The sequence below is a fragment of the Trematomus bernacchii genome, unplaced genomic scaffold, assembly GCF_902827165.1.
Source record: "Trematomus bernacchii unplaced genomic scaffold, fTreBer1.1, whole genome shotgun sequence".
NCBI lineage: Eukaryota > Metazoa > Chordata > Actinopteri > Perciformes > Nototheniidae > Trematomus > Trematomus bernacchii.
In genome coordinates, this window is record NW_022988043.1 from 9,226,341 (window position 1) to 9,242,760 (window position 16,420).

The 16,420-nt window shown below is 40.6% G+C and overlaps 1 protein-coding gene across 1 annotated transcript in view; it reads right to left on the minus strand.

Moving 5' to 3' along the window:
• fbxl17 (F-box and leucine-rich repeat protein 17) overlaps positions 1 to 16,420 on the minus strand; it is a 200,639-nt gene that overhangs the window by 134,765 nt on the left and 49,454 nt on the right. The window contains exon 7 of the mRNA XM_034118533.1: positions 1,692 to 1,799. Coding sequence (XP_033974424.1) covers positions 1,692 to 1,799 — 108 coding nt within the window. The remainder of the gene's footprint in view (positions 1 to 1,691; positions 1,800 to 16,420) is intronic.

The following is a 16,420-nucleotide window of genomic DNA, read 5'->3' on the forward strand; positions in this document are numbered from 1 at the left end:
GATGTGTACAGCAGGGTGTGTTTGTACACTGTGGCATCACTGGAGGGTGTGGTTACAGCCCACTTCGGACCACAACCATCAATGATTCTGGAAGTGTCTGGACGAGTGAAACTACATTTAATTAGACTTGATTGAGTTAAATACTACACTTATTGCTCTGTATTTAACATGCTATGCAATGGTTGCTAAACTTTGTTTGGCATTTCTGTTCTAAAATGTGTTCAGTGGTCGATGGCTCTATAAGGACGTATTAAAATTGGTGGTGTTGTACTGCACCACTAACCTCAATGCTTAAAAATATAATTAAATCAACAACTTAATGACAGCGTCAACAATTACTTTATAGGGATCATAAAAGTGGCCTTCACAGCAGAACAGTTATATTGCTTTGCATCAGGGGTGTGGGGTTAAAAATGCATAGTCTCTATGTTTGTGTAGGAGTATCATTTTGCAGAGGTTTTTTTGTATGAATACATGTGACATTACTTCTTGTATCAATTTGTATAAGATTGACAGTGGGGTTCTACATGTATCTCTGGTGTCTGTCCTGTTAAAACCCCCAACCTAAAAATGTTTTGAAAAAAGTACAGAAAAACCTATAAAGTTATTTTTTTGTTTAAACAGCAGAAGCTTTAAAACACAAATATTATCAGCATTATTAACTTGCTCATCTGAACTTCTAAAACTTCACCTCGGTTAATACTGTAATAAATAATAATGAGTGTGTGCTAGACTGCGTGTGGGCGGATGTGTATGCGTCCACCTCCAGGTATGCTAATGCTGTTATGACTGGCTGGCTTCATTACTGTCTGTCTACAACAAACTGGCCAAGGTCAGTGGGGGCTGCATAGATGATAGGGGGCCAAAACCATGAGCACAAATTAATCTGCTGTTTAATCTAATAATGCAGCGTGGCATCGGGTGTCTCAGTCCTATTAACACAACTGTAATTGCATTTGAGGAGGGATGAGCACACGTAGCCCACAAGGGTACGTTCAGACTTGCGAGTACCCCCAAGTACATCAAAAACAAATCGAATTGTAATACACATGGATGTGCACAACCCCTGCACACTTATACATAGGTGCACTCTAGATGGATGTTATGTTGGGGAAAGGAAAAATTCTGAAGAAAAGCAGGGTGCTGATGGATTAAATTCAAGCAATCACGGTGTGAGTGCATGTGTGTCCATGTTTATATGGCACGGAACATCTTTAAACCAGGGAGCCCTGCTCATTAGCATGGTAATATCCAAACAGCAGGGTGTAGCCAGAACAGCAGCGTATTATTAGGATTCATCTCATTAGGCTTTCATGAGATTTAAAAAGTTAACACGAAATAACTTCAAAACTAAGTCTGAGATTAAAAAATACCCTGCGATGTCGTACGTTTACTCTCCAAAAGTCATTTGCCCCCCTGGAGACAATGCATGGCCTGCAGCAACGTAGAGAGCTGGCCCACGGTAACAGGATTAAACACAAGTCTTTGTCACGCTGACATTTCTGTTGACATTTACTGATACGAGTAATTACTTCAAAAAAGTGAAATTGTTGACTGAAATTAACCCTCTTTCAACGGAGATAGGGGATCTAAAGTATCTTCATTTTGTATGCAAGTAAAGACATGAGTTGAGTTCTTGTAATAAGTAACAAGTAAGGGTCCAAGGAGCTATATGAGTGAGTGACACTAACCGCAGTGAGATGGATGACTCCCTGAGAGGTCACCGGGCATCCCATGAAGCCAACAAACTGCAGCTCAGGACAATGCTCAGCAACCGCTCGCACAGACCGATCAGTGACCTGACAATAGAAGGGAGAGAAGAGGGAGAGAAAAAGTTTAGCATCACGGGTAAAGAAAATATTAATATGCATAGTTAAAGTAGATGTATGGAAGAGGATTAGGGCCAAATGAAAAGACGTTTTGTTTTTGTTCTGGGAAAAAAGTCATAATTCTGAGATTAAAGTCATTTTTTTCACATGCCCAATACATTTTATTCATGTGGCCCTAATCCTCTTCCGTATAGATGCAACTATGATTTCACAAGTTTTTTTCTTCTAAAATACCGCATCAAATGCATATTACAGTTTGAAAATGTGTCATTCATTCACATTTCCACCATTAATATATGACATTTATGTTGAAAATAAATGACTTTTTCTTCCTTAGTAGGAAAGTTTAGAGAGAAGAAAGCTGAACTTGACAGTAACTTGCATGATATACATTTGACGGACAGAAGAAAAAAGGGGGATCACAGGAGGAGAGGAGAAGGAGGAGGATAACGGACAAAACAACCAAAAGAGCTCGTCTGCCGAGCAGCGTGGGCGTCAACCTATGATGGATGGACCATTCTCCATCCATCACCCAGCCGTCTACTAACAGCTCATAATGGATCAGAGATCAATAGGGAAGCAGAACATTTCCACCAGCTTTCACTGTAGTCATCAATATGGGTATTGATGACTCCCTCATCACACTCAGCACTGCAACAATATGTGGGAGATTGTTAGTCCTCTCTGAAACCTTCCTCAGTGTTTCCTCAACTCTTCAATTGTCAAAAAGACTTCGTAAGATAAGAGGAAGGAGACAAAAGAGATACAAATGACTAAAGGCTTTGATTAACCGGGAAACAAAGAAAAACAATCATCAAAGAACATTTAAAGGCATCCCTGGTTAAAAGATGGAATTATTTGAAAACTTTTCAAGTACAAATACCCAATGGTTTACTTAAAAACACGTCTACATGTAATATACAAATATTTAAGAATCCTAAAAAGTAAGTGAAGATTGACAGTGGGTGGAGCTTGTAAGCTGGTATAATGAACGCCCAAACAAAAACGTAGTTTCATTTGAAAGTCATCCTGCAATTCCAGAATTAAATAAAAAAGAGTCAATGGTTAAAAAACTCAAGTTTACAAAACTAAAATTACAGGAACAACACTGTATCATCCATCATACAGTACATGTATGACTGATATAATATTCCAGATAGTTATATGAAAAGTACACCAATGTTACAATGCGCTATGCTTTAGCCATTCCCTTTTTGAGCTTTATATTTGGGTTGGAGTATTTGTGTGTTTGTATTGAAAGTGAAAGGTCACTGCTGCTTCTGTTCAGCCACGGCCTGGCGTTCTCACAGGTCTGTTTGAAGCCCTACCTACAGTATTACAATTACACTACTATTTGTAAGCCGTGGTCCTAATTGAGCACTATACAGTTCTTATTTATATACCTAATGTTGCCTCTCCTTATCTATTTCTCCCTGTCTCACTGCCTTCCTCCCCCCCTTCTGTTGTACCTTAAAGGTTACTGAGTCGAAGCAGAGGAAGATGGAAAACCCAGAGAGACAGCGAGGGAAAAAGTCACAAAAAGAAAGAACAAGGTCTCCATTTATCTCTCACCAAGTCCCATACAGTATGGCTTATCTGGGTAAAACACCTCCTATAACTCTTGTGAAGTTCAAAGGTTGGTTTCTCACCTTATCAGAAAGAAGCCAAAGTGCTTGTAAATTGCAAAATGGTTCATAAAGTAATGACTATAAAGGATTTCCTTTCACAGGTGAGGCAGTGGAAATTTGTTTTCGAGCAGAAATGAGAATTGAGGAGGAACTGCAGGCATAGAGCCATCTACTGTATGACATTTTGTCTAAACATTTTACTATGTTCAGTCTTTCACTTCAGTACAGATGTAAATATTTTAACTATAAATAATGAGGTGATGAATTGAAGTAAACATTGTCAACAGACATTCATGGTCCCAAGAGGATTTATCTTATTGTCCTGACTTTTTATTTACGGCACCTTTAAATGATTTTTTATTACTTTTGTTACCCCCCTATTGAACAGGATCCTACCTCCTTCCAGTGTCTGTATTTTGAGCCTTTTAGAAAAACCCTACTGTGGGGGAAACTTCTGTGTAGCAATGCATTGGGAGTCACCGACTCAGGAAGGAGACACGGTGAGAGTTGGAGCTTTTGATGTCAAACACTGATGGGTTTATTCAGAGTATTCGGCCGGAGGATTCACATCACAAGTCAAAGAGTCAGAGGTTCTGACTACACGGTAGAGTTGCCAGGTCAATTCTGAAGAGCCTCTCTCTATGCTAGACCTTTTAACTGGTTCACAGAGAGTAATCAACATCTCTGAAGGAGTAGACTAAACAGCTGGGAACACTGAACCACCTGCGTCCGACACTCATGGCCTCAAAGATTTCACACCTTAGAGTCCACAAACACAGATAAAGAAGTGCCTCAGCGTTCTCACAACAATTACCATTCGTGCCAGACAAGTTGACCGGTCACAAACTGGTGACAACAACACATATGGCACCAAGGCCTTTCCTTAAAGGAGATAACAGACGTCAGAGTAGATCATAAAACGTCACAGAGCAAAAGGTTAGATATCTAGAAGAATTATTCCCTAACACCTACTACAAAAGTAAAAAAAAAAACGTATCAAAAAGAACATTTGACCCTGGAAAGCTGTGAGCACAAGTTGTAGTCTCAGTGTACTTGCTAGTTTTGAACAGAACAGTTTTTTAGAGCAATCAATAACTGGATGCGCCTTAATATTCTTAGCCTCAGGTTTGGACCCACACAGCTCCCTGCAGTCAGAAAAGATTAAGTGAAGGTGAGTCAGCGCTCCCACTCTGAGACACTGATACATATGGAACCTGATCTGCTGGGCCATGTGGAGAAAGGCGGAGGAGTAGAGCAGTGTTGTCTTTTTGAGTATCAAACTTAAAGAAAAGCCTCCAGAAGGACCAGTCTGAGCAGAGCAGCTGGCAGGTGAAGTGAGCTGGTCGGAGCTCCCACCTCTGCCAAAAGAACATCAAGGAAAACATTTTCAGGGTTGACTACCAGCAGAATCAAAAAGCCACACACCGCCATGATCCTTGAAACAGAACCGTCTGCAAGAGAAGCAAACCAATCACAGCAGAGGCCACCTCCGAACCGCCTGTGTTACTGGTGTTTGTGGTGTAAAAGTGTGCGGTTACAGTTGTGTGTGAGTGAGTGTGTGTTTATGAGCACATTTGAGTGTGAGAAGCATAACACACAAAAAGAAAGACAGCAGGTTACACATCTACTGTAACTTTCAGCAGGTGAGAGGGGAGACAGAGAAAAAAATGTCACTAGAGCAGAACAGACCAGGAGGGCATGTACCGTATCAGATTGTGTGAGTGTGAGTGTGAGTGTGAGTGTGAGTGTGAGTGTGAGAGTGTGTGTGTGTGTGTGTGTGTGTGTGTGTGTGTGTGTGTGTGTGTGTGTGTGTGTGTGTGTGTGTGTGTGTGTGTGCCTGTGCAACACCATATGGGTTTGAAACGAGATTTGTCTCCAACCCACAAAAACAAAAACTCCTCCCAAATTTCTCCTTGCTTCCCCCTCCTCCCCCTCAACCTTTCATGGACTTTGATTTAAAAACATGAAAAGAGCCATGGCAGGGCTTTTGGAGAAGAAGTGGCTAGCCAAGAGAGGCCTTAAAGCCTTTTAGAAGGGATCTGGTTTAATGGTCTCTGGGTGAAGGAGGTAAGGAAAGCAGGCAAAAAGTGGGCTGGAATGGTGGACACATTGCAGTGATAAAGATAGCCTTCATGTGTACGTGTCTTAAAGAGCTGGAAGGTAATTGTTCAGAGTGCTGGGGTAGCAAAAAGAAGTAATGCTGTATGTGAGTGTGTGGTTTTTGTCTGGCACTCAGTTCTTACAAAACGCTGGGGCAGCACCCAGGGGCCACTTCTCATCCAATAAGGGCATTTAAGCCTGTCAATATTGTCTATCATACGACTCGTTTGACTACATCAAATGCACAGGGAAAAGAGATGTAAACAGAGAAAGACCAAAGCAGATCGCCTTTAATCCCGTTCATCCTTTGTTCAATAGTTTGTTCTCCCCTTCAACCTAGCCTCGTTTAAAACTGGACAATTCTCACCAACAAAAACAACCGAGCAGGGTACATGGCTTAACAGCATCTCAAACACACAACTACTTTACAGTTGACATTACAATGAAGATAGCATGGACACCATCATTATGAAGTTCTCAGAGCAGGCACAAGCGTGTAAAATGATCTGATACAAGAGGGGTTGCTAATTAATGGCTATTTGTGAGACAAGTGGAACTAATAGGGATGGTTGTTGGACAACTGGGAGGGCCATGGCATTTAGAAGAAACCAATTATCGAGCCAGTTAGGCCAACCGTCCAGTTTAGCCTAAGCAGATAGCAAGGATATACAGTATAAGGCCTCATGAAGCAATATAGTCTTTGCTTTTTGCTTAGCTAAGGTAAGGGTAGGATTACAAAGTCACCTTAGGTTGAGCCTAATTTTTTTAAATGAAGAAACCTTAGAAAAAGAAGACAATAAAAGGATTTCATTGGTCCTTTTACCAATTTGAAATAAAAAAACATACGCTGCTATTTTACAGTCACAAAGATGTTTGAACTCAGGCTACTGAATATAATAATGTCTTCATTTGAGTTGTTGGTTACAGAATGATATTACAGATTTCCAATATTACCGATAAACAAGGTCTCAAACTGCAGGCCTGCGAGATGCAAATTGAAGTGGGACGATTTTCATCAAAGTTCTGTTCTTTCCAAGGTAATCATTTTCTCCATAAATACCCTCTTAGGGGTGATATTGCAGTGGGTTCATCACAACCTTGGAATACACACGCGCATAAACTTAGGTGCCCACTCATGAAGTCATGCACGCACACACACACACACCAAACTTTGTCTCTTTTTTTAAAGAGCTCAGATGAGCTGTATTGACGCTAAGGACTGGTGATCTGGCAAAAATCTAAATGAATACTTATCATCCTCTGTAATATCCGATGCCTGGAGACAAAAGCAACATGGAAAGTCATAAAGTTTTACTACAGCGAGGGAGAGTCTCTTTACTGTGCTGTCTCTGTACTGATGAGCAGGCACTGTGCACTAAGTGCAAGGCGGTTGTTGCTTGGAGCTACGTGTGTGTATTCATCAGCAAAGCATCGCAGAATACAAGTACTAAAGCTTTAGCATTCACATTTAAATCTGCAGGAAAACAATGCTATGATATGAGCACACATTCACAAAGACATAGAGAGATACAGATGTGGCAGACACATGGGCCAAGTACAAAGTTGAGTCTAGACAGATGTGAGGTCCTTGTTCGCCAGCTATCCAGAGAGATGTTTTCCTTGGCTAAAACAGAGGGACTTGTCATATTTATGAGAGGGGTTGAGACAGGAACACAGGATGGATCACAGTGAGAGACAGGGGAGAAGAGCAGGGAGGGGAGAGGAAGAAGAGAGGGGGGGGGGGGATGAGAGATTTGCAATATTTTCATGTTAACATAATGTACCTTCTAGTCTTCGGTGTATTGCTTTGGCAAGCTCGGCTGCCTGTTGCATGCATGTAAACGCTCTCTGAATATAGATGTGACAAACAGGAGGTGAAAAAGATGGAGAGGTGGTATGACAGGCCAAACAAGCCATCGGTGTGTATGTGTGTGTGTGGGTGTGTGTGCAGGGGAGTATACGTGTATATGAGAGCAATCTGATCTTATTAGAGGCCTGACGGGATGAGGAGCTTTGATGAGAGCTCTGAATCACCACCATCTAATCAATCAGTCTAATTAACCGAGCTTTATAAACACTGTGCCGAGCTGAGAAAGAATCCGCCGACACGTAGATTAATAATGATTACTGAATACACTGCAACACATTCTATTAACAATCCATCTTCATGCCTATCTAGCGGCTTTGCATAAGAAGTCGCTTCATCGCCAGTTTGCAGGAAATCCTCCGAAGAATGTCATAGGTTAGTCTTCAAAGTAAATGAAATACTATTCACAATAATTCATTTTGATTTAATGATTGGACTTCTAAAAGTGACTCAGTGTATTAGCATTATAAGATAATTGGCCTATATTCATGACCGCATTTCTTTTGAATAATCTAATTAAATGAACAGGCATGGCCGGTATTATAAAAACCAGACAGTTTAATGGTGAACTTTATAAAACAGTTGGAAGTCATTTTTGTTTGCACTCACATTTAAGTAGAAACAGGACAGGTTGCTCTTTGACGCCCACCCATGTCTTCACAGAAGTGTGTGTGTCATGTGTGTGTACATGTGTAGCGTCAAGTCATCACATAAAGCAGACCTTTAACCACCAGCGGGGGTCTGCGTGTGTGTGTGGTGTTACAGTGACCTGCTGCTGGGCAACACCAGGCAACAACTGTCAGCGAGGACAGAACCATCTCCCTTACACTCCACTACTTGTGATGCCACGCTGGGAAGTGGGTATTTTGTTTTGTAAACTAAGAGTCTGTGACACTCTCTCAGTCTCACTGGGGTTTTAGTGTGAGCAACCAGCATTTTGTTACTCTCTGTTTCAATCCCACAGTTTTTTCGCCTCTCTTAACCTTCGTCCAGCTCATTATTTTCTGCTGTAAATTGCAGGAAAAAGCAAAGCATGGTCAGAAGGCCAATGTGTAAAAGAAAGCAAGCAAAAGGCCACACTCTCACACCATTTAAATAGAACAACTGAAAACTGAGGGCAAGTCAGATGCTAAACAAATGAGTCGTAGTTAGTGGCAAACCAGATTTAAGAAGGATCCGTTATTTATGAATGTAGAATCTAAGCAAGGCTGCAACTAATTGTTCTTTTCATTATTGATGAATCTGCAAATTATTTCCATGGTCAACTGATAAAGGTCTTTTTCTGTGAAATGCCAGAAAACTGTGAAAGAAAATGCCCAGTGATGGATTTTAAATGTGTGGTTTTATTTCAACAATAGTCCAAATCCAGATCTATCATGTTTATCAGTAAAACATCTTTACATATGAGAACCTGGATCAAAACAAATGTTTGCCATTTTTGATTTACAAAACAGGCTTAAACCTTTAAAAATGTAATCAAGTTATATGAGCTAGAGCTACGATGAAGAGGAGTATGGCCTTCCACTTTCCCCACATAACACGTACCCAGGGATTCTTTCCATCTCTCCACTGTATACTGACCATAAAAAAGGCCATAAAATTGTCTGACAAGCACACTGTATATTTTTCAAAAATCGAAAACTGTCTCTGAAAGATGACTGTTTGAAAATTGAAACTCCCAGGATCAATAGATCCACTTTCCTCCAGCTGTGGCCATCTCAGACACACTTGGGAAAGAAATCCATGAAAAACTTGCCCTATCCTTTTCACATATCTCGAGAAAAAAGTAACTGCTGCCTGCTTAGCAGGAGCTACTTCATTGCCTGAACAAAGGCAGCATTGCATGCGTTTTGAACGGAAATCAATTAATGTGCTATCTCCACATATTCACAGTATACACTTCTCTCTCTCACACACACTTGTCAAGCAATCTTGTCTCGTTGTCATCAGCCTTGATGATGCCAGGGAGGACTGAAGTCTGCATGGGTGATCGCCAAAGTGATTGATCGCCTCGCTCGTCTGTACGCTCCACTCTCAACTGAAAATTACCTGTCATTTATTCAGTGGCTTAAGCCCTCGGTTCCCTCAGGAGTTTCACACACTGTCTTATCTCGATGTGGCTGTGTTCATGTGTAATTGCAGAGACAAGTATGTGGGCAGGGGGTGAGTGTTGGCTTCCAGAGACCTCTTCATAGCACTAACCATGAGATGAAGAAGAGCTTTTGTTGTCTGCCTTTTCCCCTAAGGATCAATAATGCTTTGTTGCGTGTCAGACAGAAATCAGAAGCTGCTACTGCGGAGGAAGCCAAAAGACATACTTTAGTCCATTAAATGCAAAAGTCATTACACCACATTGTGAAAATCTTCCATCAGTTCTCTTGAGGCTTCAAATCCTAGTGTGTCTTTGTTCCCAAGCGACATATCAATACATCTTTGTAGCATGTCAAACAAAATCAAACACTACTTCAGAGCAAGCAGGACTGTCAAATTTCATCCTTTAAATGCAAAGCGGGAACTGTTATTATGCCACATTGTTGAAGCCCTCTAACACCTCTCTTGAGTTTAAATCCCAGAATGTGAACATTTTCAGTCGAGGGCTCATCCTCAATGTCAACTTACCATATTAGTTCTATGGCTCTGTGCTTTTACGATATGCAAGGCCTCAGGCTATAGAGCAATACAAATGCAGGCTAGTTTTGTTGCTTTGATGGTTCCTGTTTTGACAAACCCTCTCTAAAACGGAAAGGTCCAGCAGCATGTGCAGCACAGTGCGAGTTTGGCATTCAAAAGAAGTACAAACTGGTTGAATTCGATAACCATTTTAAAAAACAACCACAAAAGACACTCTGTCATAACGGACACAAACAACTCCCTCTTCTTTGTACCCTCTACAGGATTCCAAATGCCTTATTGGAAATGCTGCTTCTAAACCTTTTCACTCTGCCTAAAGCCAGCCATCAATTAACCAGCTTGCCCTTCAGCTTCTGTTTCTAAACAACACGACACACAAAAACACACACACTCACACAAGTCTACACCCATCAACTGTTAAAAGCTGTCACTGACATTTAAAGACGTTGAACCACTTACAATGGACATGGCATTAGTACACAAGATTCTGCTTGTCTAACGTCTTTTATGGAAATGTAATCAAGAATTAGTTTCATTGTTGACCTTACCTTTATCTCAGCAATTGAGCAAACTTCACTGACCAAAATATTACATCACTTATGGTGACCATGCAAACATGGTTGAGACTGATAAGAAAACTTGAAAAGGTATTTAAAATGTCATAGTATGTTTAATAATAATACTCCTGCTGGCATACCCAAGGATTTGTACTTTTTGGCTTGCTGGTGGTCTCTCACTTTCACAAAGAAGTGGAAACCACTAAGAAAGACTTTGGTCTGCACAACACTTAACCTTTAAACCCTTCACTGTTCCCATGGTAACTGCGCAGAACAATCTATCAGGGTGGGCCTGAAATTGACTTTTAACACTTTAAGCTTTACTTAAAGATCAGTTTTATGTCTGATGCTAATGATGAAAAATAGGACTTAAAGAGGCCTATTTGACCATGGACCTGGAACAGAGCGAGTGGCGTAGTGACGTTCCCATCAATGCCTGGCGTTACCGCTATGGCCCATATTGGATTGTTCTGCTCAGCAGTGTATGCAGGGAACCGCTGCCTCTTCTTATCGACACAGTGCTGAAGGTATGGAGCGGGAGCTGGCAACAGCTGAGAGAATCAACAAGACAGCAAACAAACAACAGCTTCAATGCTCTCTCAGGGAAAACATCGGTTTTCAGAACCTTTGAGTTTCTCTCAGATGACATTGATCTTGTTGGTGGATCTTTGATGGTAATCCTTGCTAAATACGCTATTCAGCAAATATCAGAAAGCCTCAAGTGGTGTGTGTGAATGTCAGAAAGAATTTGTAAATAGAAAAATATGCAACTTTGCAAAGAATATCAATCGCAAGCCCAGAGCCCTTGTGGATTACATTTGTAATCTCATATCTTAATCTTAAATCTCAACATGGCCTTGCTGTGGGTTTTTCCCCGACAACTGCTTAATCAAGACATCATTTGTGTGGATAACCTTGGGTGCTTCCTGTTAATCACATTATACAAAGATACAAAATTGATGTGCACTAGAGAATTACCAAGAAACTACTGGTCATAGACGTTTCAGTAAATTCAGCCGATATCAATTAAATGAAAATATAATTTAGGAAAAAAACGTTACATCACGTGAATGACCACATACTTTTGGTTGTTAGGTATCACCGTTTGTAGCCATTTAAATAACTATAAATCTTAACAGCCTCTTTATTTTCTTTCCTTGTTTTTTTATTTGTTTATGTTCCACCTCTTCTCTCCTGTCTAGCCACCTTTCTTTTCACTTCTCAACAGTAAATTGCTGAAATCCAGTTTGCAAGAAATCAAGTAACTTGAGCACAATATATATAATTATATATATTATAATCAACAGCATTATAACTAATGCTGTTGATTATAACTAATGCTGATTTTAAGGGTGTCTATTACCATCTGGCCGGGGACAACAGCTAGAAATTAGCCATGTCGGCTAAAGCTGCTCCATTTACTGTTCATCGATGGGGACTGTCCACGACACTATAAATAAATAAACTAAACTAAACAAGTTACTCTTGATAATTTATAAAGATTAAGAACTCCTGGTTCTAATTTAGAAGAGTCTTTCTCGTGCCAAATTGATGCTGTTAACTCCCTATAGAAAATGATATCAACGAGTACTGTAGAAGCACTGTAAACTGTACAGTCATTGTGAGTAAAAGCTCATTCCCATCACTTGTCTTCTGACAGAATGTAAACAAACTTTGAGCTGACAATATGTGTAGGACCCGTTTTAAGTGGTATAACAAAACATAGCAAAGGGTTGAGCACCATCATTAGTTTGAAACTCTTGCATTTTCTTCCCCACTGTTTGGGTGAGCTATCGGCTTATCTTCTCTTAATGTTAACAAAAGTTGACTTCTTGCAATATCCACACCTCACTACACTAAACTGCTCCCTTGTCACACTTTATACAAGCCATGCCCTCCAAAACAAAAGACAGGTGCCACTTTCTTTCCTTAGTTTCCAGACACAAAGGAAAGCTTCCAGACAAACAGGATGATCAGAGAGAGATCAGGCAGACGCAGACGGATGGAGCAGAGACAGGAGGGAAGTGAAAGAAACGCGTTTCCTGAACGCAGGGGACCTACTGGATGGGGAGCATACAAGTATGTCTGGTGTGAAGAGAAATTGCGAGTCCTTTAATTTTATATTTGAAGTTTCGCCTTGTCATTGGTCATTACGATTAGTTCCATTCAATGATTTGAATAGTGACTAATTGATCAATTACAACTAATGTTGTTTAATTATCCAGTGGGAGCTATATTAAAGGGGACCTATTGTGCGAAATCCACTTTTTCATGTCTTTTATACATCAACGTGTGTCCCCTCTGTGTAAAGAGATTCTGAAAGTTTCGGGAAAAAAGATTTGCTCACTTTTTGTCCTGATCCATTTATATAAAAACCTGTCTGAAAATGAGCTGATCAGATTTTGGTCACTTTATGATGTCATAACGATTTTTTGGCTTGTGTAACCATTAGCCAATAACCAACCAAGGTAACCCCCCCCCCCCCACCCACCCACCTTATCACCTGAATCTCCTCCTAGAGCACCATTGTGTTCTTTTTAACCAAATATCTCTCAGAGGGGCGTGGGGAGTGGCTCCTTATTTTCATCTAAAGTAACAGACAGAGAATCAGCACTTTTGAAACAGGGCTGAAACAGAGGGATGTTACAATGGGTGATCTGTTTGGTATTTCGAGCCAAACACTTCAGAGACATGTTTTGTATATATATGAGACCTATTATATATTGATGAAAAACAGTATAATAGGGGCCCTTTAAAGTATTTTAGGGTTCTATATTTCTGGCAAACTGTTTCCAAGCCATCTACAGTACAGTAGTCCATACATCCTTCAACCTTGTCAGTGTCATGGTAGGCTAGAAAGACCGGGGGCTGACTTGAGGGTAGCGGCCTCCTCTGCCCTCATGGCCTCTGGGCGTGTAGCCTCTGCCTGTTAGAGCTTAATGATTAAAGCTCGAGGACCTCTATGAGGACGGTTGACATCCTAAATCCTCTGGAGGTGCACACACATCTACAGTCAGGAGAGTTACCAGAGTGTTCTGTTATGCAGATGATTGCCAGGCAGGTGACAGTGCCCAGGGCAGGGAAATTAAAAGGCTGTTACATGTTACCGGTGTGTGCAGAGCTCATTCACAAGGCATTATTCATGCTGATGCTATGAATAGTGACAGTGACATATATCTGCTGTCAGAGAGACAGAAATGTGAGTTGCTTTTTCCATACATTTCAACAGTAAGGACGCCTCTAACAAAGTGTTTTTCACAGAAGCTAAATGTGAAGAAACCCTTGTGTCCTGTGGCGATTTATTCTTGTAGAGTTCTGACTCAAAACTGATTATTAATTATACAATCTGACACCAAATAAGTGGCCATAAAAAAACATTGAATGTATTGTGGGAAAAAAACAATACTTTGCCAATTCTGCAGTCTGATCGCAGCCGTTTATACTGTAGAGACGTCCAGCTGGTCATTACTGACTTTACATAGATGCTGACTATTGGGGAAAACAAGAGGTCAAGTGGTGATTATAAAATTAACTTCAGCCAGCCAAGATGTTGAATGGCTAAAGGAATCAGCAAGAGAAATAGGGATGAGGAGGTGCCATATGCTAACACCAAATTAGTATATAAAAAAAGGTTGGGACAGCAGTGACAGTAAATGTTTTCCTACTTGAAGCTGCATGGCCTAGCCCTCCCTTTATGCTCTACATAATAAGCTGTAGATGAGTGAACCATTATCTTTGCCATGACTGTTTAACTTGACAATTAATGCCCAGAATTTAAACGGGGACCCGACAATTAAAATGGCTAATAGCTATAGAAGTCCACTGTGTGCTGGTGCATGTATGTGTGAAGCAGACTGATGGTAACTGACAGTGAGAGAGAAGGGGACAGAAAGAGAGACAGAGAGAGAGGGAGACATCAGAGGTAGGCTAATTAGTTCAACACTATCACAGATGGCTAAGGGGTTACTGTTAAACCTTTATGCACTTCCATATTACCCACGTCAATGGTAATTCTACAAGAGCTAGGTCATATGCAGCATGGCTTGCATAATGAATGTGCCTTATAACAAGGCCTGGGGTGTTGGCAAACCTGAGCCTTACCAGTGGAAAAATTGAAAATTGACCTTTTACGTTGCTTTCCAACTCACAATGCTCAATCTTCAGGTCCAGAGGCTTTCTGCAAAGGTTGTTAGAGAGCCATTGTTCCCCTGGGTGCCATGGGGTGCAAGGAGAGAGAAGGATAGATTGAAAGCACAAGAGAGCGTAAGGGAACGGAATTAAAATAGAAGAAGAAAAATTGAGAAAGAAAGCTACAAGAGTGACCGGGACAGAACAGCAGGAGTGTAGCCATAGATAGAAGCACATCACATGGAATGAATGTGTTGGCACACAAAGTCAAGTGCCATTTCTATAGAAACAAACACTTGTGCTGACAGCAAGATAGAGATTAGCCCTATCTCCACGTATGAGTGCATTTGCTGATAGATGTGTGCTATTTTAGTTGAAGAGCTGTAATTGCAATACAGAACTTATAAAGTACAGGTTAATTATTTTCACTCAGAAGTATGAGCAATACTCACACACGCTCCAACACACATATCCAGTGAGTGTGTGAGTCACTAAATCGTTATTGACAGGTAAGCGTTCGGTCTGAGAACCCTTCTGCTCGGCATGTATGATTTTGTAGCCGGCATGCAAATACCAGTGCGGTTCCACAAGGGTGTTTTTTGTAAACCCAAGAAAAAAAGTCAAGAAATCTCAATGGGGAAGCACTTTGTTTTAAAACACTCACTGGCTGTGTGTTGGGACAGTAGCAATGAAAAAAAAATGAAAAAATGTGAATGTTGTTAGCCTCAGTGGTTGTTGTTTGTGGTGATGGCAGTCTTTTAAAAAAGGAAGTATAACTATAGGTCTGTATCCTAAACATAAAGTTACTGCAATCAGCATGCTAGACTGGCCCTGCCCTGTCCAAAGCTCACATAATAACATGGTGCATCTAGCTTGAGGCATTTCAAATATATTAGGTGTACCAATATTGTATCTCCCTATCAAGACAGCTGGGCTGGTAAAGCAGGTACCAAGACTGAGTCCCTACCGCACCCAAGTTCAAATCCGACCTGCAGTCTCCTGCTTAACGTTATTTTACCCTTTCCAATATATCTCTCAGACAAGATCCTCTGAGAAGTGAAGGCACGATTGCCTAGTGAAATGCTGAAATGCTGAAATTGGACAACATTTGTTTGAAACAGGTATGTAATCATTATGTTGTTCCTCAGCCTTATAATTCACTATATCATTGTGAATGTAGCTTGGAAGACAGTCTTTGATTAGAGGTGTCTAAATGAATATATATTAAAGTTATTGATTATTTAATCACTACAGCAGTTGAAGAAACAAAGTTTAAACAGCACATACTTTTCCTAAATGTCCTTTCTAATGGTTTTTAAAGTGTTATCAATACTGGCAATTGCTGTTACACTAAGTGATTTTACACCCTATTAAAAGTGAATACATTTTGAAGTGGGTTTTTTTTTTGGAGTACTTGTTTGGAATCCTAAAAAAAGAGTGGTAGTAAAAATGGCGGGGAAAACACAAAAGAAAATAACAGTAAAGCAAAAGGGCACTCAGAGCGTGGATCTCTGCCAAGGGCAAAACACATAACCTGCCAGAGGTACTGTAAATATGTTTTAAGGATACATTCTCTTTTTCCACTGTAACCACAGCACAGGCTAGTGCAAAAAGGAATAAATCATACTCAGAGGCCGCATCATGTTGAAAAATCAACAGTCCAGCGCTGTAATTCAGCAT